General features: G+C 40.1%; 1 protein-coding gene across 6 annotated transcripts in view; it reads left to right on the top strand.

Annotated features, from left to right (window-relative positions):
- The window catches only part of PPP2R3B (protein phosphatase 2 regulatory subunit B''beta), an 89,749-nt gene that overhangs the window by 10,951 nt on the left and 55,423 nt on the right, over positions 1-23,375 (top strand). The window contains exon 1 of one of the 6 annotated variants that reach the window (XM_048859565.2): positions 21,511-21,844. The exons of the other annotated variants lie outside the window; for them this stretch is intronic. Coding sequence (XP_048715522.1) covers positions 21,698-21,844 — 147 coding nt within the window. The 5' untranslated portion in view covers positions 21,511-21,697. Of the gene's footprint in view, positions 1-21,510; positions 21,845-23,375 lie in introns of those variants that run through there. 6 annotated transcript variants of the gene reach the window in all.

Here is a 23,375-nt window from a genome sequence, read left to right as displayed (position 1 = left end):
CATTGCATAAACTCTTTATATATTATTTTACTTGTTTTTACTTTACTATTTTATTTACCTCTCCGAACCCAAAACCAACCTGAGAACTTGCTTAGATAATTTAATATCATGATACAGCTCATAGATAAATAACTAGCTTTTGAATAAGGGATGTTTTACAAAGTTTACTTTTCTTGTATAGTCTTTCAGTGTTGATGATGGAAGTTATATTAATTAACACTGCTTTTTTGGAGAAAAATTTAAAACATGTAGTCTTGAGTTTAAATGCAACTATACAAAAGCTACATTAAAGGAATGTTAAGGTTGCAAAGTCAAGCACTCAAGGGTTAAGAAAAGCCAGAATTAAGGTTGCACATTCAACTTTAATTTTGCCCTCGTGTGTGTGCATTGATTTATATGATCACTGTTTCCCACAGGACCCCCTGCCTCACTCAGTGTACAGGAGACTTATAACTTGACCAAACTTGGGGAGATTTTCTCAGGCAACAAAAGGCATGTCCCTAGCACCAGCCTATATTGTGGTCCAAGAGAATCATCTTACTGAACCACCATTGAGGCTGCCCAGATCCTGCCCCAAGGAGTTATCCAGGGCAGTAAACTGCTTCATCAATCCTGAATGCCTATAACTTGCATCAAAGCCGAGTTACCAAGCACTGCAAATAACTATTGCCCAACTTTCATGAAATGATCATGTGTGTGCAGGTAGTCTTCTCAAACAGCATGGATTCTCTCTGCCTGAAACCACCAACCAACAGCCTCCCCTGCATTCCCAGAGTATAGTACATTCACTCATGAAGTTCTGGGCATTCTAAAAGAGTCCTGACTCAAGACTTGGGAATCTACCCCATGCCCTTCCTGGCTCTTGGGAGTCATGAATAACTGGGTGCCACTGAAATAGCCAATGGATCTTTCAGAGAAGGAATCTTCCCGTCCTTTTTCAAACACACAATAGTCTGACCAACGCTGAAGAACCCCACTGTGGATACTTAGACCTAGCCAACTATTCCAAGTTTCAAACCTCCTATTCCTGAGCAAGCTCACAGCGAAACTAACAAAAGGCCAATGACAAGCTTGTCTAACTGAAGGTAACATTCTGTACCTGGAATAGTCTGGATTTAGGCCAGGACATGGAACTGAAACTGCTATAATGGCACTAATGGACGATTTGTCAGTGGATAGAGAACAGACATCCATTCTCATCCTCCGGTACCTCTCTTCTGCATTTAACACATGACTATGATATACTGCTGTATCACTTGAGAGAGAGATGGTGGGGTCCAGAGTAATGCACTAAAATGGTTTGAGAGTTTCCTGGAGGGATTCACCCAGTAAGTAGTGATGGGAAACTGCATCTCCACCACTAGACCCCTCACTTGTAGAGTTCCACAAGGACAGTTCTCTCTCCAGTCCTTTTCAACATCTGCATGTAACCACTATGTGAACTGGGTCAGACAATATGTAATCCAGTGCCAGTAATATGTAGATGATACACAGCTCTATTTATCCTTCACCATATATGCCCAAATCACTGCCACCAAGATGGCCTAGTGTTTGGATGAGTTCAGCTCATGTATGAACAGCAGCTGGATGAAGCTAAACCTAAGCCAAACAGAGATGGTGCTGGTGGGCAGAGTTTTCAGCCACAGTGCATTCTCTGTTGATTGAAGGTTCACATCCACAATTAGTCAATTCGGTCCATGATCTAGGATTACTCTTGGATTCCTTGCTGACACTGAGCTCTCACATAGCAACAGTAACACTTACTACCATCTCTGGTTGGCTAGGAGACTGCCGCATCCTGTTGGACAACGACCTGGCCTCAGTTATTCATGTCTTTGTCACCTCTCAGCTGGACTACAGCAATGTGGTATACCTGGGCATAAAACCTTCAGTATTTAGGTAACTCCAACTAATATATACACTGCAGTATGCCTCCTCAGCAGCACAGGCACATCACACCCATACGCTGCTCTCTACAATGGCTTCCCACAGAATTTTGAATCAAGTTGAAGGTCTCAGTCCTTATCTTCAGTATGCCCCATGACCTGGGCTCAAGATACTTAAAAGTTCATCTTAATCTCTGGTAAAAAGATCATGGTCAGCAACATCACTCCTCTGACACAATAGAACTCAACAATGAGGGTAAAGTTCGTCTGTGTGGGAGACAAAACTTTCTCTGAGGACGATCTGAACCTGGAATGAATTCTTCCAAGAACTAAGGCCCCCACAAACCTCACCACTTCACCCTCCAAGTGCAAGGCACATTTTTTTTGACCTTGACTTCTATAATATAAACACATAGCAAAATTATATTAAAGTTTAAAAAAAAAAAAACCTCACCAAAACAAAATGCTTCACTACATATGCTTCTCTCTCTGGTGAGAGGATGAGATCCGACAGGTGACAGCTGTCTTGCTTAATGCACTACTGGAAGGCTCTCTGAGCGCAGTATAAAAACCTACATAGACATTCCTTTTACCTGATGATGATGATTGTATCATTGCATGTTTGTTGCATTCCTTTGTTTTTGCTTTTGTATGTTTAAAAAATAAGTTCTTAAAATAGCATTTACTAGATGAAATTGGTGTTGAACTACAATTTGATCACCTATTGTAACTTTGAAACAGGTCAGTATATCCATTATGCTGTAGGAAAGCTTTTGGAACCCCCCAGATTTATTCTTGAGTGGGGAAAAAACTTTATTTTACTGTCTGCCCCAGTTATATCTGTGCTCATACAGATTTAGCAGTGCCAAATAAGTATGTTATGTTTCTAGTAAATGTAAAACAGGAAGAAAACTAAAATGAAATTTTTTGGCAAAAACTTTTCCAGTTTTTAACCATGTACAGCAGTTTCAGAAATGTACTTTAATGTTGCAGACAACTTCTGTTGCATAGCTTCTTTTCTTACTCATTACTAACGGGTTAATGCCCCAATCTTTGGAATTTGGAGTTGATCCAATGTTGGTGGATGCTCCTGAACTAAGTCCCCACCCTTCAGCTCAGGTCATCAGATTTTCTGCCTCCAGCAGCTGGTGGTTCATTTTCTTCATTTTATAACTTTATTTTTTTATTCATTTTTGTACAGTAGCAACGCATGTTTCTTTTCCCCCAACTCCCTTCGTTTACGTTTTTGGTAACAGGGTTCTTAGGCATTCTTCTGCCCCCATTTGGGCATGGCAGAGCTGGCCTGCAAACACTAGGCTAAATCTGTGAGGCAGCATTTACAGACTTTACAGAGGGTGTATTATTCCCTACCTGCTCACAGCCAGACAACCCTTGTGCTGCCAGACCATGGGTCTCAGTTGGAACTGTATGTTGGGTCTCACCTCTTGCCCCAAGGAGCCATGACTCAACACAAAAGACCAATCAGAAGCTTCTGAGCATTTTAGGAAGACAGTGTCCTTTTCATCCTCAGATTATCTGACTACCTCAAGGAGTTAAATCCTGCAACAGACCTGGGATGGAGGGGAGGAAACCCTGAAAGGATTCATAAACCTCCCTGCCTCTCCCTCCCCTCTCTCTCCTCCCCCCCTCAAGGTACCAAACTGGGTTCTCAACTCCCTAGGGGAAGAAGCACAAGGTTCCCTACACAGCTCACAAAATTAGGTGCCTTCCCACAGAGGGGGACATTTGATGTGATTTGAATAAGACAAGTACAAACAACATGATGAAAGTTAACCTGATTTTTTTTAACTCTAATCCTTGCTTGCTTACTTTGAAAGCAAGCATTGCAGAGGAGAAGCAAATTCCAGAATCTGAGTACATACTTTTAGTTCATTTGGGCAGCTATATCTGATGTTTGAACCAACCTCCCCATGCCTAAAAAGCCCCTAAAACCATGGCCAAATGGGAACAGATTAGTGAGCCATCAAGTCCAATATTCTGTCTGACTGTGGTTAGTACCAGCTGCTTCAGAAACAGGTGCAAAAAATCATGTAGCGGGCAACTATGGTGTTCACAGGGGAAGTTTCCTCCTATCTTCTGTTAGAAGTTTGCTTATAATTAAGGTATTTGTGTTTATATCTCTCCCAAAACTAGGGAGTAACCAGGGGTCAAAGCTTTTCTGTGGCAATGCAAATAATATCCTTGGCAGAGAAGAATCTGTTACCTTTCCAGACAGTTTACATAAAGGATAGAGAAAAGAAGGGAGAGTTTAAGTCCTCCTCCTAGTCCTCAACTGGTGCAAAATGCACTTTGGACTTGCAAGATAGTCCAGGAGCTCGCACTGCACCAGCAGAAAAGAGCAGATTTCCTGAAGCAGGGACTCCTTCATCTGAATCAGGAATACCTGTAATTAACAACCTGGGCATCAAAACGGAAGTGTAGTTCTGCATAGATTGTCCATTAGCCTCTGATACATTTTGGTATTCATGCAGAACTCAGATAGGAAACTTTTCATTGGTGTGGTCAGACTACTCAAGATTTTCACATTATCCTTTTGGGTACAGTGTAGGGAGGGATAGCTCAGTGGTTTGAGCATTGGCCTGCTAAACCCAGGTTTGTGAGTTCAATCCTTGAGGGGGCCATTTAGGGATCTGGGGCAAAAATTGGAGATTGGTCCCGCTTTAAGCGGGGGGTTGGACTAAATGACCTCCTGAGGTCTCTTCCAACCCTGATAGTCTATTCTGATTGTTCACCACAACCCCAAATCTTCAGAGTGACTGCATCCTACGATATAGTCCCCCATCTTGTAAGGATGTCTGTGCCCTTCATTCTTTGTTCCTAGCTGTATACATGCATATTGTTTGCTTGTGCCCACTTTACCAACTGATCCATAGTGCTCTGTATCAGTAATCTGTCCTCTTTGTTTACCACTCCCCCAATTTTTATGTCATCACTGATAAAAGTTTGAAGATTTTGTTTTCTTTCAAGTCATTAAATAGTGTAGGACCATGAACTGATCTGTTTGGGACCCCACTTGGAACTCACTACACAGTGATAGATCTCAAAATGTAACTTGTAAATGTGAAATCATCAGTTAGCCACCTTTTAACCACATTAATTTTGTACCATTCTGTTTTTTATCAAAATGTTATGAAGTACCAAATCAAATGCCTTACGGCAGTCTTAAATATATGACCTTGTCTGAGGAAGATTTGCAAGTAAGATTCAATTTCTTTGCAGCTGCAGCCTTTTGTAGGAAGATGCTAATGTTCCCACATAATTCCTTGTTTTATATAGGGGAACTTCTATTCCTGCTTCTTATTCTACTATACTGCTTATTGTTGTCCTCCTCCTGTGATTCACTGCTTTCTGGTCACTGCCTCCCATTAGTGAGAATGAGGAGAGGCGGTGTGGAGCAGAATAGGGAGGAAAGTCTTTTTGTTTTTGTTTTTGTTTCTTGTGTTAGCGTCATTTCTCATCTCATTCCACCCATCCAGTAGTTTGGTAAATTAACAAAATAAAAACTGATTTTTTTCTCTAAAGTGAGACTTTCACATATAATTATCTTAAGGTTAATTCATACATTATGTCAAGTTGTTGTCTTTGATAATAATGGGTAGCTGGAGTATTTCTACAGTTTTGGGAGAACTCTTTGTGGCCTAATCTGAAGAGCAGGGCATAAATCCTGGAGCCTCCAGCAACAACACTGGATAATCTCTGAACTACATAGGTAGGTGGCATTAACCTATTAGTGATGATGAATAAGGAGAGAAGCTACTAAGAGAGTAAACGATCAGGTAAGAAATTTGCCATTGCTTATGCTGCATAGATTTTGTTAAGATTTAAACTTAATGACAGTTCTGTAGAATTTGAACTATAAATCCCTATTGTATGATGTTGCAGATCTGGTTGGGGCAAGCTGTACAGACATAACCCCGAAATCATTACACATGAACACTAAAACATAACTGCATAGATTGGGATACAGCATGTCTGCCTCTGTATGTCTATCTATAACAGTGTTGCTATGTGGTACAGCCTCAATGGTGGTATTGATTTATTTGTAAATTTAAACATGTTTTGTGTTCAGTAAATGGTAACATAAGACTGAATGGTCCTTTGTCCTGTGCCAGTTGTGCCATCACTATACTGCACAAGAAACCACCCTGTGCTCTTGTACAGGACTGGGTGAAGCCCAGTACTTTCATTCCCCTGAGTGCAAATACTAAATAAGGATAGCAATGACAACCAATTCAGGGCTTTGACTTAAGAGCACAACAGGCTCTTTAGTCTTCCAGAGACCATAGATATAATTGCATCAAACATACACTTTTGTGGTATGCTTTCCTGAAAAGATGCTGTGTTTTTTCCTGTTGATAGTGTCATTCCACCTCAAGTACTGTGAGAGGGTTATCAGTACTGATATAATCAATATAAAGATGTTTCTCTGGCTCCATGGGAGGAAGGGCCTGCCATAAACTCTTCTTTTTAGATCTGGAAAAATGTAGCTAAGCAATGTTCCTCTGAACAGCATATCATACCTCAACTTCAGTAATGAAATAATTGCACTTGAGGCAAGTTGGTGTACCATTGGTGTCTTGTATACATTAAGAGTGTCACTGTACAGAACAACTTAGAAAGGAAGCATTGTTTGTCTGACTGAAGAACCAAGTATAAATTTTTGATCTAAGAGATGCTGAAGTTATTCATTCACTAGCTTTGCTCTTCTGTTTTACTGTTTTTCTTATGCAGTATTTCTTTGTTGTTCACTCATTGCACATATGACTCTGGAACAAAGAATTTTTCATTTCTCCTCATTGTCTTGGTAACCAGAAAGTTAATTTTGATTAGGCGTATTTCTTTATTCATGTTAGTGTTTTTTTTTTTAAAAAAAAACACACAAAAAACCTTCCAATTAGCCATGTTCCAAACCAGCAGCTAAATTTTTGACTTTTTAAAAAATTCTCAATTTTCTAAATACTAATTTTATTAGTAATAGTGTTTAAATATTGATGTGCTCTTCCTCTGTGTTGCTTTTTGGAATCTTCACTGATGAAAGCAAGTAAAATTCCAAAAGTATAATTAGCTTTCTCCAGAAAATACAAATTCACATGAATCCTTTAGGCGTAGGACAAATATGGATTTTGGAAGTTGGATGCAACTCATTTAAGTTCATGAAGTTTCACAGCTTTACACCAGATCTGTCTGATCCAATAATTAAACTCATAACTAATTTAGAGGATTGGACACTTTCTGTTTACCCTACTGTTGTAGTCTGTAGTCACTGGAAAATGGTAACACTGAATTTAAATGGTCAACTAGATTAAAGAGAGCAAAATGAAGACTGGTTGTTCCTTAACTACTCAATCTAATCCAAAACATTTAACATATTAAATTGGAATCAGAAAAACTTAGTTAGCTCCTTACTTGACATGAGCTAATCATTTCTTGATTTAAATTTTATCCTCAACTTCCTCCAGTATTGCTAAAGCTAAATTTTGAACTAATGGATACCACAGTTGTCCCTTCAAAAGCTAGATGCTGTTAAGCTGTAAAAATGTCCCACTCAAATCTTCAAAAAAAGTGCTACTCCTGCAAATCATTGATTTGTTCAGACATCAATGATAGGTCAGCTTCAATTTTAAGCAACAAAAATGGTCCTTCAGAATGCAAGCACAAAGGCAGCCTTAATTATAGCAGTCGCTATGTGCCCAAGTTATAATAAAGCTGTAATCCTTTGGGTGGACATGTCTGTAATGTCTGTTTGTGCCACACTTATCACTTCAAACAGTTTCCTTGGCTGAAATCCATAAAATAGAATTGGTAACCTTAGGTGACCTTAATTTCTCTAAATTGGAGGCTTCATGTTCCAAATGACTGCCTCATGTAAGAAATTAATATAACTAAGTAAAAGCTTCATTGATCTGGGGAAAATGTCAAATTAGTTTTTTTCCCCCTATACTTTTCAGTTCATAATGAATGGGTACCAAATTTAAGATTCTAGCTTAATTAGAAAATGAAAATTATGTAATGCATCCCTTTATCTATATAATATACTTCACGCATTTTATTTGGGTAATTGGGAGTTTCGATAATAGAGAGGGCAAGAACTATTCAGCAGTGAGGTATCCACATATGGAGGCTTGTCCTCCTCACAGTGGTCTCTGCCCCACCATGACTGCAGCCTCCTCCTCGCCCACCTCATGCCTTCAGGGATCAGTTGTCACCAGCCTTGTGGCATCACAGGGAGTCTTCAGCAGAACTGCAGTCACAGCCCTGCTCATTCACTTCTGCAGAGGGCTTCCTGTGGTGCCATAGGAGCCAGTCAGCAGTAGAGTGGTCACTCCTGCATCCCGGATCCTGTCATTCTCCTCGCAGTCCTGGCCGGGGGCCTCTGCTCTATTATCCAAACATCTGCATTGTCTGAATCTTTGCCTTGTCCCCCAGCATGAAACACATGACCTCTGCAGCAAGTATCTCATGCTGTGGGACAAAGAAGTGATTCAGTTAATGTGGCAGTTGGGATAATAGAGTTTTAGATAAATGGGAGCATACTGTAATAGTTAAATTACTGAGAAAGCCCTTCACAGAAGTTAGTTCACCAGGAAGTGTAGTTGCATTTTTAAAAAAGACTAGCTTGCAGTCCTTTAGCTGATAAGGATAAAATTTTCAGTTCTGATTTAGTGCATAGTAACCAACCGACTATCAAAGGGGCATGTTTTTACATAAGAATGGCCATACTGGGTCAGACCAGTGGTCCATCTAGCCTAGTATCCTGTCTTCCAATAGTGGCTGGTGCCAGATGCTTCAGAGGGGAATGAACAAAACCGGGCAATTACCATGACCATCTTGGCTAATAGACTTAGATGGACCTATCCTCCATGAACTTACCTAATTCTTTTTTGAACCCAGTTATACTTTTGGCCTTCATGCCTCTGGTAGCAAGTTTCACAGGTGACTGAATTGTGTGACAAAGTACTTCCTTTTGCTCGTTTTAAACTTGCTGCCTATTAATTTCATTGGGTGACCCCTAATTCCTGTATTACATGAAGGGGTAAATAACCTTTCCTTATTCACTTTCTCCACGCCATTCAAGATTTTATAGACCTTTATCAAATCCCCCTCCCCCCCCCAGTCATCTCTTTTCCAAACTGAACAGTCCCAGTCGTCTTAGTCTCTCCTCATATGGAAGCTGCTGCGTAGCCCTAATTTGTTTCTGTTGCTTTTCTCTGTACGTTTTCCAATTCCAGCATCTTTTTTCAGATGAGGCAACCATATTCAAGGTGTGGGTGTACCATGGATTTATCTTATTCTCTCTCTCTCGTATGGCTCAGAACATTGTTTGCTTTTTTGACGGCTGCTGTACATTGAACAGACATTTTCAGAGAACTATCCACAGTGATTAAGATCTTTCTTGAGTGCTAATTTAGATTTTGTAATTTTGTATGTATCGTTGGAATTGTTTTCCAGTGTGCATTACTTTGCATTTGTCAACATTGAATTTCATCTGCTATTTTGTTGCTCAGTCACCCAGTTTTGTGAGATCCCTTTGACTCTTCACAATCTGCTTTGGACTTAACTATTTTGAGTAATTTTGTAGCATCTGCAAACTTTGCCACTTTACTGTTTACCCCTTTTTCCAGATCATATATGAATATTACAGCACAGGTTACAGTACAGATCCTTGTGGGACCCTGTTATTTACCTTCTCCACTGTGAAAACTGGCCATTTATTCCTACTCTGTTTCCTATCTTTTAATCAATTACTGATCCATGAAAGGACTTTCCCTCTTATCCTATGACCACGTACTTTGCTTAAGAGCCATTGGTGAGGGACCTTGTCAAAGGCTTTCTGAAAGTCCAAGTACAATATATCCCCTGGATCACCCTTGTCCACGTATTTATTGACCCTCCCCACCCCCCAAAGAATTGCAGTAGATTGATTGAGGCATGCTTTCCCTTTACAAAAGCAGTGTTGATTTGTCCCCAACATATGTCCATCTGTGTGTCTGATAATTTTCAACCAACATGTCTGGTACTGAAATTAGGCTTACTGGCTGTAATTGCCAGGATTGTCTCTAGCCTTTTTAAAAAATTGGCATTACATTAGATATTCTCCAGTCATCTGGTACACCGGCTGATTTAAGCGATGGGCTAAACATCAAAGTTATGTTTCAGAGTAGCAGCCGTGTTAGTCTGTATCCACAAAAAGAACAGGAGTACTTGTGGCACCTTAGAGACTAACAAAGTTAGTAGTTCTGCAATTTCCTATTTTGAGTTTCTTTAGAACTCTTGAGTGAATGCTGTCTGGTCTGACTTCTTATGGTCCATGGGGATGCATTGCATCCGAAAGTACTAAAGGAGTTGGTGGATATGATTGCAGAGTGATTGGCCATTATCTTTCAAAACTCATGATGATTGGGGGAGGTCCCAGATGACTGGAAAAAGGCTAATGTAGTGCCCATCTTTTAAAAAAGGGAAGGAGGAGGATCCTGGGAACTACAGGCCAGTCAGCCTCACCTCAATCCCTGGAAAAATCATGGAGCAGGTCCTCAAGGAATCAATTCTGAAGCACTTAGAGGAGGGGAAAGTGATCAGGAACAGTCAGCATGGATTCACCAAGGGCAAGTCATGCCTGACTAATCTAATTGCCTTCTATGATGAGATAACTGGCCCTGTGGATCAAGGGAAAGCAGTGGACGTATTGTTCCTTGACTTTAGCAAAGCTTTTGACACGGTCTCCCACAGTATTCTTGCCAGCAAGTTAAAGTGGTATGGGCTGGATGAATGGACTATAAGGTGGATAGAAAGCTGGCTAGATTGTCGGGCTCAACGGGTAGTGATCAATGGCTCCATGTCTAGTTGGCAGCCCGTATCAAGTGGAGTGCCCCAGGGGTCTGTCCTGGGGCCGGTTTTGTTCAATATCTTCATAAATGATCTGGAGGATGGTGTGGATTGCACCCTCAGCAAGTTTGCAGATGACACTAAACTGGGAGGAGAGGTAGATACGCTGGAGGGTAGGGATAGGATACAGAGGGACCTAGACAAATTGGAGGATTGGGCCAAAAGAAATCTGATGAGATTCAACAAGGACAAGTGCAGAGTCCTGCACTTAGGACGGAAGAATCCAATGCACCGCTACAGACTAGGGACCGAATGGCTCGGCAGCAGTTCTGCAGAAAAGGATCTAGGGGTTACAGTGGACGAGAAGTTGGATATGAGTCAACAGTGTGCCCTTGTTGCCAAGAAGGCCAATGGCATTTTGGGATGTATAAGTAGGGGCATTGCCAGCAGATCGAGGGATGTGATCGTTCCCCCCCTATTTGATATTGGTGAGGCCTCATCTGGAGTACTGTGTCCAGTTTTGGGCCCCCACAGTACAAGAAGGATGTGGAAAAATTGGAAAGAGTCCAGCGGAGGGCAACAAAAATGATTAGGGGACTGGAACACATGAGTTATGAGGAGAGGCTGAGGGAACTGGGGATGTTTAGTCAGCGGAGGAGAAGAATGAGGGGGGATTTGATAGCTGCTTTCAACTACTGGAAAGGGGATTCCAAAGAGGATGGCTCTAGACTGTTCTTGGTGGTAGCAGATGACAGAACAGGGAGTAATGGTCTCAAGTTGCAGTGGGGGAGATTAGGTTGGATATTAGGAAAACCTTTTTCACTAGGAGGGTGGTGAAACACTGGAATGCATTACCTAGGGAGGGTGGTGAAACACTGGAATCTCCTTCCCTAGAAGTTTTTAAGGTCAGGCTTGACAAAGCCCTGGCTGGGATGATTTAGTTGGGGATCGGTCCTGCTTTGAGCAGGGGGTTGGACTAGATGACCTCCTGAGGTCCCTTCCAACCCTCATATTCTATGATTCTATGAGTCTATGGTTAAATTTATCCATTTGATGCAAAACCACCTCTATTGACGCCTTAGTCTGAAACAGTTCCTCAGGTTTGTCACCTAAAAAGAATGGCACAGATGTGGGAATCTCCCTCCATCCTCTGCAGTGAAGATTGATGCGAAGAATTCCTGTAGCTTCCCCGCAGTGGCCTTGTCTTCCTTGAGTGCTCCCTTAGTACATTCATTGTCCATTGGCCCACTGATTGTTTTACTCCTGGGGGAATTCTGCACCACTGCACATGCACAGAATTTAGGTCCCCTGAAGATTTCTTTGCTTGCTTGCAGAAAAATGACTTTCTGACGGGGAAGCAAAGGGAATCCACAAGAGCAGTCATACCACCCTCCCCAGCAGTATGTTTCATGTGCTCAGGGCAGGCAGCAGAGAGTTAAATCACTGAGGGCATGGAGGCGGCACTGGGAAAGACCCAACTGGTGGTCCCTACCTTGCGTCGAGCTCAGCAGCTAGTCTGGGCTGGGCTGGGCTGGGGAGGATGGGACATGCTCTTCCCCTGCATGGCATCCAGGGCCAGGTGAGACCCACCTTCAGATTTCTCCCCTGGCTGTAGGAAGTTCTGCAACCCCCCCCCCCTTACTTCCTGCATCCATTGCTTCTCACTGTAGGGGAAAGGATCCCTGTACAGAGAGCTGCTCCCACATCTGCCTAACCCCTGTGTATCCAGACCCCCGATGAGCCCCACTCCTCCTGCACCTGGACCACCCTGATGAGCCAACCGCAACCAGATTCCCACCCCACCGAGCCGCAACCAGTTTCACGTGGATACCCACCCCACTGAGCCCCACTCCCCCAGCATCTGGACCCCCAAGCCCCACACACCCAGACCCCCCTGCTGAACCCCAACCACCTTTACCTGGAACCCCCTACAGAGTCCTATTACCATTGCACCTTGAACCCCCCCAAAAAGTTCCTGTGCATCCAGTCCCCTCCTACCCAGATCCCCCCACTGAGCTGCCCGATTGCCCCACACAGAACCCTCTCAACCCATACCTGGATCCCCCCACACTAAGCGCTTCCATATTTGGATCCTGTCTCCCACACTTGTTGCACCTGGTATGGGGTATTTCTGGGGTGGGCCCAGTTCTTGCACTATGGCAGGGTTGCGCGCAGCCTCACGGCCAAGTCCATGTCCCCGGGGACAACAACTGCAGTTATCTCCCACCTTTGTGCTGTCAGTGGCCTATGCTCCCCAGTACCATGCTGGAGCCTCCACATTTATTTGACAAATAAAATTTGCAGAATTTTAAAATATTGTGTGCAGTTTTAATTTTTTTGGTGTGGAATTTTTAATTTTTTGGCTCAGAATGCCCTCAGAAGTATTGTTTGGCAGGCTTCCTGCTTCTGATGTACTTACATATATATAATAATTTTTGCTTTTAGTTTTTGCCTTTTGCTAGTTGTTCTTCAGTTCTGTATTGGCCTGCCTAATTATACTTTTACCCTTGACTTGCCAAAGTTTGTGCTGCTTTTGTTTTCTTCAGCAGGATTTGACTTCCAATTTTTAAAGGATGTCTTTTTATCTCTAACTATCTCTGTTACTCTGTTTAGCCATAGTGGCATTGTTTTGGTTTTGTTTTTAACCTTATTTATTTATTTATTTGGGGCATACGTTTACTTTGAGTCTCTGTTATGGTGTGTTTTAAGTTTCCGTGCAGCTTGCAGGCATCTCACTCTTGTTACTGTTCCTTTTTATTTCCATTTAACTAGTTTCCTCATTCTTGTGCAGTTCCTCTTTTTGATGTTTAGATGCTATTTTGGTGGCTTTCTTTGGTATTTTCCCCCCTACAAGGATGTTAAATTTAATTACATTGTGACTGCCATTTACGAGCAGTTACTAGTGGATTGTGGATACTTCTGCTTGTTGTAGCTACTCCTTCCCTTACTGTCACTGAACTTCAGAATCCTTCTGAGAAGCAAAATCTGTTGAGGCCATGCAAGGGCTGTCTTTTTTTCGTGTTTTCAAAAGTGTTAAACCACATCTGCGCTAGGGTTTAACACCACGATAGTTACTGTTAGCTAACATATTCTTAAACATGACTTGTTTGCTACTCTAGATGTGGCTGTGAGGGTTAAGAAGGTTAAACTGAGGGGGTTAGTGAGTAAACTTTTCTTTTCCTTTCCTTATTGGGGTTTGTTTTCCATAGTCAACTTGCTTTCAGGGTTAATTAGGCTAAATAGCTATGTTGAAGATGCTTGATGTATTAGATTTTTCTCATTTGTCCATGTAACATTAATCACTATGTGCTTCTTGCCTTTGTAACAAACTTTTTTTAATCTTCTTTTAAAGAATCCTCCTTTTCTTTAGGCCAGAAGGGATCATTATAATCATCTGGTCTGACTTCCTGCATAACAAGGCCAAAGAATCTTACCCAGTAATTGCTGCATTAAGCCAAAATTTCTGCTTGAGCTATAGCATATCATTTAGGAAGTCTGCATATCAAGACTTCAAATAACTGAGAATCCACCACATATATAAGTAAGTTATTTCAGTGGTTATTTACCCTTGCTATTAAAAATGTGCACTTTATTTCTAGTCTGAATTTGCATAACTTCAGTTTTCATCCATAGAATCTTATTATGCCTTTTTCCTTTAGGATTCAAGTCTCTTACCAATATATAGGTACTTTTAGTTTTTTGATTTGTATTACCTTCACTTGCCTAAACTAAAGAGATTGAGCTTCTTTAGTTTTTCTTTAAAGGCACGTGTGGAGAATGTGGGAAATTTCTGTATTTTTATTAAGAACTGTTACTCAGTTACCCAGCCACTTTTGTATTGTTACCTACTGGGTATGAAAGGATTAATTTCTTTCCAGGAACAAGGGGAATAAGATATCAAATGACTAGGTCACGAAGACATGCTGGAATTGGTATGAATGGACTATCAAGATCTGTCAAAATGTGAATGAAACTACCTTAGAGATATGAGGTAATGGTTCAACCATTGGTCTTTCAGTGTAACAGCTGCCAACCAAGGGGACTTTTTGGATGTGGAAAGGCAAATTACATGTCTGACCACACCTCCACCCTTCCTGGGCAGGGGCAGGACATGTGAAAACAGTATGACTGAAACTTGAAAAAAAGGACTCTGAAGTGTTAGGAAACACCTGATAAGAACCCTGTTCTCACAGTTGATGGTAATTCAGTCTCATATGGGAGAGCAAGATGAGGGAAGTTGGCTGCAAGCATGCAGTCTGCCTTCCAGATGATGGCAAAAGTAAGACCCCGCTAACTAAACAAGGAGATGCTGGCAAGCCAGATGGAAGAGATTTAGTTTTGCTTGATCATTTTAACCCAAAGCCCTAAATACTGTATTCTGTATAGTGGACTAATAAATGCCAGTTTATTTTTTGAAAGCTGTCTTTTGTACTGCAAACAGTTGCTGTATAGCTCCCACAAGAGTAAGTCTCCAACAGAGGGGGTCCAGGCTTATTTGGATCTGCTGAAGAAGCCACAGTGAGAAACAGGTGCAGCAGGCAGGGATGTAGTCTCAGACTAACAGCCATAGGGCTCCTCCTTGAAAAGGAGGTCAAGGCCTATAACTAACAAGGATACACTTCCAGAAAAGCTGTACAAAGGTCTCAAAGTCACAGCCATGTTAGTCTGTATTCGCAAAAAGAAAAGGAGAACTTGTGGCATAGCACACCCTTAGTATCCGTGACTGCATATTTTCCAAATATCAGATCCTCCTTGAAGCTTTTTTCTTACCTCTTTCCAGTATTTAACAGCATAGACTTGTGGACACCAGAAGTGAACAACTATTCCAATAATGATCTCACTAATATTACATTCAGATATAATACTAATCTCCCTACTCCTGCTCGATATTCCTCAGCCTGTATATCCAAAGCTTGTGTTCTCACCCACTTAGCTAAAGCATTGCGCTTGATGCTCATGTTAGATTGGTTGTCTACTGTGACCACCTGAGTCCTTTTCAGTCACTGCTTTCCAAGCTACATCCCCATCCTGTAAGTGGGGTTTCCTAGACCGTGCATTTGGCTGTGTTTAAAACAAATGTTTACTTTACCAGGTGTTCCAGATAGTCTGTCCCTGACCTGCCCTCATCATTATTTACCACGAGCTTTTGTCATCTACACATTTTATCAGCAGTGATTTTATATTTTGAATAGCATAGCCCAGAGAGCAGATCCCTGTGGGACTGCAGTAGAAACCCCTCACTTAAGGCATGTCTTCCCTAGCAATGTTAAAGTGCTGCCGCGGCAGCGCTTTAACATGGCTTATGTAATCGTGGCATAGCACTGGGAAAGAGCACTCCCAGTGCCATAGGAAAAAACCACCACCACAAATAGCTCCCAGCGCTGGCATTTTACAGTTCTGAAACTTGCAGCGCTCAGGAGGGTGTCTTTTCACACCCCTGAGCGAGAAGGTTGCAGGGCTGTAAAGTGCCAGTGTAGAAAAGCCCTTAGTTACTTTGTGATCTATCGATTAACCGGTTTTTAGTCTTCTTGAGGTCTTAAAAGTTGTGGTGTCCACGTTCCAACCCTTCCTGTTCTGTTGTCTTTGAGCTTTAGGACTGTTAGGGAGGGGACAAATGTGGTAGAAACACATGCAGGAAACAGTTCTGCTGCTATAATTAAAACAAAATTACTATCTTGTGATTTCAGGGACCAAATTACATATACTGGTAGTATGTGGTGCTTGAATTAAAGTGGTGGTTGTACTTTCATACAGCAATCATTCTGTTTTTGGAAACCCAGTGGAATTCCAAGATACAAATGCACTTTTGAAAGGATTAGTTAAAAATTCAATTCATGTCAGACTGATGAAGCACTGAACAGCTGGTGCTATGTTGGAAGTAGCTACTGATAAAGGGTTGTCATTCATGTACTTTAAAAATACCTCTCCTTGTACCAGATTACTCTCTCAGCTTTAAGTTAAGGTGATTCAAGGTAAGTGTATACCTAGAAGCAGTTACATTTCTAAATCTGTCTGCAGGACTTCATAAACTCATTAAAACACCAGCCTAGACTACAACTATCCTTTTTTTTGTTGGCAAACCTCAAAATAGCATTCTCGTGCTCTGGCCAGGTCCTTAAACCAAACCAGTGTGGTTTTCCCTCCAAACTAGTCGAAGTATACTTAGACAAAATACTAAGGGCTGTAGCAGAAAACATTAAACTGGATAAGTTGGGCACCTAAATATGTGGCTTGGCTTTGAAAGTGATCAGCCTCGGCTTTCTCTCTCTCTCCTTGGAATGGCAGCTATAAGTGCTCACCTTTTTTAGGTAAGCACCCAAGCTTACAAATGTGGGCCATTACAAAAGCCTACCCATAAAAAAAATCTATAAAGAGGTGGGTTTTGCATTAATCTCTGTGGATGGTCACACTGGACTACAGTCTGATCTCAGTTAGGGCATTCCACTTCTGGGACCTGGAATCGGGTATCTAATCTCGATTTCACAGTAGTTTGGCTTTTTCTAGTTTTCATGTTTCTGATGAGCACATTTGAGGGTCATAAATAACAAGTTTCAGAGGAACAGCCGTGTTAGTCTGTATTCGCAAAAAGAAAAGGAGTACTTGTGGCACCTTAGAGACTAACCAATTTATTTGATCATGAGCTTTCGTGAGCTACAGCTCACTTCATCAGATGTATACCGTGGTTTCCACGGTATACATCTGATGAAGTGAGCTGTAGCTCACGAAAGCTCATGATCAAATAAATTGGTTAGTCTCTAAGGTGCCACAAGTACTCCTTTTCTTTTTATAAATAACAAGGAAGTCCTTGTGGTAGCCTACTTCCACTCCACAAGGTGATATTTGACCCGGAATTGTGTTCTAGAAGCTGTTTTGTTTTTTAATTTCCCCCCCAATCCTTAACATTGTGGGGGGGACCATGAAAAATGGACCAGTTTACACCCTTCATAGTATTGTCTTCCTGAGGCTGTAAAGAGCCTGAAACTATAGTTCTCATTCCTCTCAACAGTGTAACTCTGAAACCTCCATTTGATAATTTCAGTGTCAACATTAACTCTTTCACCACTGATCTCTTTAGCAGAAACATCCACCTAATGTGTTTACCTGCAATCTCATGCACACCAACTCTCTTGGGCAACTTCTAAAACCTGCAGTTTTGCCTTCTAATTTGTACACAAGTTGGACATTAGTCAGTACAAAAATGTGCATATATTGAAAACATAATTTGGAAAACATAAAATTGAACGAAGGGCTAGTCTACGCTGGCAATGCTAAAGTGCTGCCGCAGCAGTGCTTTAATGTGCTTTCTGTGGTCACAGCGCTGCACCTAGAGAGAGCTCTCTCCCAGTGCAATACAGTGCTGCAACTTGCTGCGCTCAAGGGGGCGTTTTCACACCCCTCAGCGAGAAAGCTGCAGCGCTGTTAATTGCCAGTGTAGACAAGCCCTTAGTATCAAAATAAATGTAACTCTTCTACTGATTACTCTAATATTTAATTCACTAAAACTGCCTATTTAAAACTATTATCTGAAGCTGCCACGGAATCCAGGGACCTTGCTACAAAAATTGTCCAGACTACACAAGGCCTTATCAATAGGAAACAATACTAAGCCTTAAAGACTGGAATGCATTTTTTCTAGTAGTGATGGGACTCTTCTCTGAGAGATGCAGTGTTTAGAGCTCCTGTGAACTGCGCTGCTGTGATTCAGTGCTTCAGTAAGTGCATTTCAATTGGTTCAATAGTGTGGAATCTGCTTTATTGCAAATTTGGTGAGTCTGTTCTAGTATCTGTGTATATTTGTCTCCTCTACACTTTCTTATAAAGAGAGGAAAACTATTCTCCCTCCATCCAAGTCTAGTGCTGATACAAGGCTTCCAGATATAAACAGATATTTCCGGAATGCAAACAACCTCTCATTTGGCTGCAGGAGAACCTTCTGTATTTAAAGTCCTTGCTGGGAAGCAAAGGAGAGTCCAGACTAAAATAGTTCAAGCTGGGGGGGGATGTTGATACTTGACAGTGTGATTAAAACTTAATGTTTGTTTCCTTTTACATTATTTTAAATCAGCATTATTTTACATTATTTTAAATCAAACCTTAAGTGAGACTTCAAACTAGCTTGTTTGTGCTTTTGATGATTTTCTGGACTTCAGTATGAGTTTATAGGAATGTAACCTGCAGTGTCAAATTAGTTTTGACCTTCACTACTTCACATTAAAATATGACCTTAATAGCATGTGTGGCCTATAATATTGCTGAATAAAGAGAGGAAATTCTCCCTGCAAACAAGTATAGAAAAGTGTGTACACTCCTATTTTCTTTCTCATAATACAAAAGGGGAAACTTTAACCCTGAAAGATATCAAATATGATAAAAATGAAATACTTTATACAACTATAATAACCTGTGGAACTCAATACCAGACATCACCGAGGCCAAGAGACTGAGTTAAAAGATTAAATTTTTCCATCCAATTATTTATGCATATTAACATTGCTTTTAGAGATCTGATCTAGATTAAGCAGAAGGTTTTGTTGATCTATTCACAGTGACACCCAAGATCTTTCCTGAGTGACAAACCTTAATTGGAATCCAGCAATGTGTGTGGATAGTTCAGATTGTTCCTTTCACTGTAACCATGTTTTGATAAATGCAATTAACTTCCAATCATGTTCATTCAGCTAGCTCTTTTAGGTCTGAAGTTTGTGTGTCTCACAAAATTTAGTTATCCAGAGATTTTTTCCATCTCACTGTTGATGATGATTAACAAATTAATCACTGGTTTTGCTAAGGAAACTTGGTGTGCTCCAGTATTAACAAATTGGCATTTGTTCATATTGTTTTGTTTCTTGGACAGTCTCACAGTTCTTTTAGCTCTCACCACCTTGTGATTACTCAAATTTTGTGAAGTAATTTGTTAAGGATAACTTAATTCACCATTTGTCTCGTGTTCTTTTTTTTTGATCAGCCAAAATCAAGTACAACTGATGCTTTAATAGAAACTTTGTTTTCTTGCTGTAAAACAGAAATGCGAGGTCCTCACTCGATCTTCAGAGTCTCTTCCTTATCCAGTTAGATGAATCCGTACTCTATTAAACGTTTAGGAATAATATTGTCTAAACTACAAAATAAAATAAATTAAAATTAAAATAAAAGCCAACACGTATCTCAATCTAGATTGAGGACATTTGGACTCATTTAGTGTGGTACCACGTTAAATGCCATGTCTCTTGTATCCAGTAACACCATATAAGAAAGTACATTTGTTGGTACATAATAGACGGGATCAGAGTTAAGGTGGTTTGTGCAACTATGCATTTCCTGACTCTAAAAGATACAATTGTTCAGAGGCTTTTTCAACCATACTTTAATTTCCTGGCTTTCATTTTTCATAACTACAAGTTAACTTTGTAATAATACTTTTCTTAAATAACTGATACCTTTAGAACCATAATTTTCCTCAGAAAACATTGACTTTGACATGTATGTTACATGTTCCAGTGATCGATAATCCTGTAAAGAAAGCCCATTTCAATTTTTGTTGGTTTTGTGAATTAAATCTAAGCCTTGTTACACTGGCATCTGACTAATTTCCTTTCCTGCATGCTAAATCCCCATCCCAAAAAAACAACCTCTAGGTTTCTTTCCCAATGTTTGTTTGGACTATACCCATTCTATTATACACAGGTATAGAGTCAGTCTGTCCACTTTTTTTAGAGATACTGACAATGCTGGGAGGGCTGAAAGTTTTAGTCAAGCTAAATGGAGGTAGTAAACAGGATGCCATTCTCAAATAGTTATAATGGTGACATTTAAAGCAAATGTGTCTAAAAATGAATGTGTTCCCAGTGACAGCTAGAGTAAACCTATGACAATTTGAAATTTTAAAGCAATACCATTTCAGTCAGAATTTTTTTAAAAAATTCTGAAACGTTAGAACACGGGAGATGGAGAATGTATGTATTTTTTCACTTCAAAATCATATGAAAAAGTATAAACTTGGGGGAATGGGGGAAATGAGGAGGTAAATCTTGTAAACTGAAACTGAGCCTCCGTCCCAAAAATATTTTTAAACTACAATAAACTGAAACTAGAAGTCTAAAACTGCTATCTCTAACTGCAGCATTGCTACTGAAACATTATGTTCATATTTATTTTAAGATGTGTCTGTCTTTGCAGTACTTAAAGTACTTTTGTTTGGGCAAGAAAAGTTCATCCTGATAAAGCAGTTTCATATGTGATATCTAAATCTTCCCTTTCCTGCTATAAGCTGCCATCTCTGCGATTCAGTTGTGGTAATGTTTGCCTACTTTATTGCTCAATATTTTCTGCTTTAACATTTTACATGACTGAAATCCTGCAATATGTGAATAATTGTTCAGACAAATACAGAAGCTTCATCTTATGAAACTGTGAACATGAGCTTTACAACAGCTTATCCCAGCAAGTTTGTTTGAAGTTTATCTTGCGGTTGCCTCATGCTCTCTAAAGTTGCAGAGTTTGCTGTTAAAGGGCTGAACAACTTAAAATTTAATTGCTGTGTAATAAGCCTTATCCCTCAATGAAATACTTCACTGAGGCTAGAGAGTGGGTGGTTTCCGACGGAAAGAGGCAAAGAAAAAACTGCAAAACTGGCATCTTTACATTCCTCTAGAGTTTGCCTTTTTTAAATTGGGAGCTGCTTATATAAAGATGATTCTCGAAACAGGTTTGTTTCTTTCCATACCATCCCATTTAGTCTTTGGAATGCATGCAGCAAAAGGGCAAGCCCCTAAAGTGACTTTCCAATCTGTTTTTGTGATTCCAGCCAAGTTCTCTTTAATGTATGGCGCAGGCTAAGTTGAGCTGGCTCTCTTAGAATGTCACAGAACTAAAGCGCAGCTGCTGCTCTAAGTGGCACTGTGTGATAATAGAAAGGCTCTGCTATTTACTTGGACTGAAGTGCCTGGACTGGCGCACACAGATATTATATGAAATCTGAAAGCATGAGGATAAAAGAGATTTCCTTGCGGCAAGATCCTGATCTAAGAAAGGAGTTGGCATTGCTAGCTCGAGGATGTGATTTTGTTTTACCTTCTAGATTCAAGAAGAGACTAAAAGCTTTCCAGCAGGTTCAGGTTTGTTTATGTTCTTCTCTATATAACTGCTTCCCCTATTTGTGAAGGCACAACTTTGATCTCCATAAACCTCATGAAATACATGAAAGTTCTTCACTAACTAGGAATATTTGAATACCAGTTTTATTTTTTTCAAAATGTAACATGTTTGTGTGGTTTTGAAAGGAAGTAGATACTGTGCCTTAGTCCTGCTACATGAATTGTGCATTGTTTTGAAAGCTACAAAAAATTAATTTAGCATAACACTTATATGCCTGATTTGTTTACAGATGTGTGTGAAATAGAAAGGTTGGTATACTTAATTAGCACCATTTGAGTTGAAAGAATAGTTCCATTATAATCTACATGCACTTTCCCCATGGATATTAACTTACTTCTTGCTAAAACTAGGTACAAAAAGATAGGCTGCAGCTTTGCCCAAATATGAATGTAGCCCCTTTAGCATGCTCTGTGTTGAGTTCCACACATTATGTAACTCAATAAGACATTACCATTTTGAACTTCATGGATCAGCTCCGTCTATACTAAAGAAAATTTAAGGTATTACTGTGTATTGCACAAGTATCTGAGTAATTGCAACTTTGCAACCAGTGAGTTAAATCCACCATTTTATGAAGTGGGTTCATTATTATTTGAGTGATTATGCATTTCAAATATTGCTCATCAGTTAAAATTATACTTATATAGAGCAGAAGTGTTCCATTATTTTGTAAACTTTTGCAAGTGTGCTAGTTTAGTTATGAAAAATTAACAAATGTAATTTTTAAAAGGTATCAAAACCTACATTCAGATATCAAGTGTTGTCATAATTTCTGGATGTATTAAAACTTCAAGAGCTAATACATTCATCCTGTTCTTAACTTACGCCCACCTCCAATCTATGAGCAAGAGGTGTCTCCAAGCTATCTTGTATACCATGCCTGACATTTTTGTATCCTATTTATTTAGGAAAAAATTGGCTGCCAAACTCAGAATTTCCTAGTTTTTATGGACTTAGAGGTAACCAGAACGTAAATATGACCTACAGTTTAATTCTAAATTCCAAGTCTAATGCACTAGTCTCTTTAAGGTGACCTTCAAGAGAGGGCAAAGAACCCCATGACCCTATAAATGCTTTGATTTCCTATTAGTTTAATATATTGGATTTAAAAATTGAATGGTGGTATTTCAGATTTGGTTAAATTAAACTTGCTTTGAAAAGGTCATTCCTTATTTTAAAGCAAACTTGTAGTGCTGACCCTGCTATTTTAAAGCATTTAATGTAAATTTGCTGTGAGTGTGAAAAGATTTGTATTACTGAAAAATTAATTTTGGTGGCTTAGAGCACTGGAGAGAGAGCCTGAAAAATACAAGAAGTGAGAAATGCTATATGTGCTATTTAATCTTGCATCTTTGGTAATTTAGTTAAATGTTTAGAGATATCAAAGCTGGAGGATCGCTTACTCAAGTCACAGTACCTTTTTGTAAACAATCAGTATTGCCCTCTGTGGTGCCCTCTAGCGTGAAAATATCTTTTATCAACCAAAAATGA

Source organism: Caretta caretta, chromosome 1, assembly GCF_965140235.1.
Source record: "Caretta caretta isolate rCarCar2 chromosome 1, rCarCar1.hap1, whole genome shotgun sequence".
NCBI lineage: Eukaryota > Metazoa > Chordata > Testudines > Cheloniidae > Caretta > Caretta caretta.
This window is presented reverse-complemented; position numbering and strand designations above follow the sequence as displayed.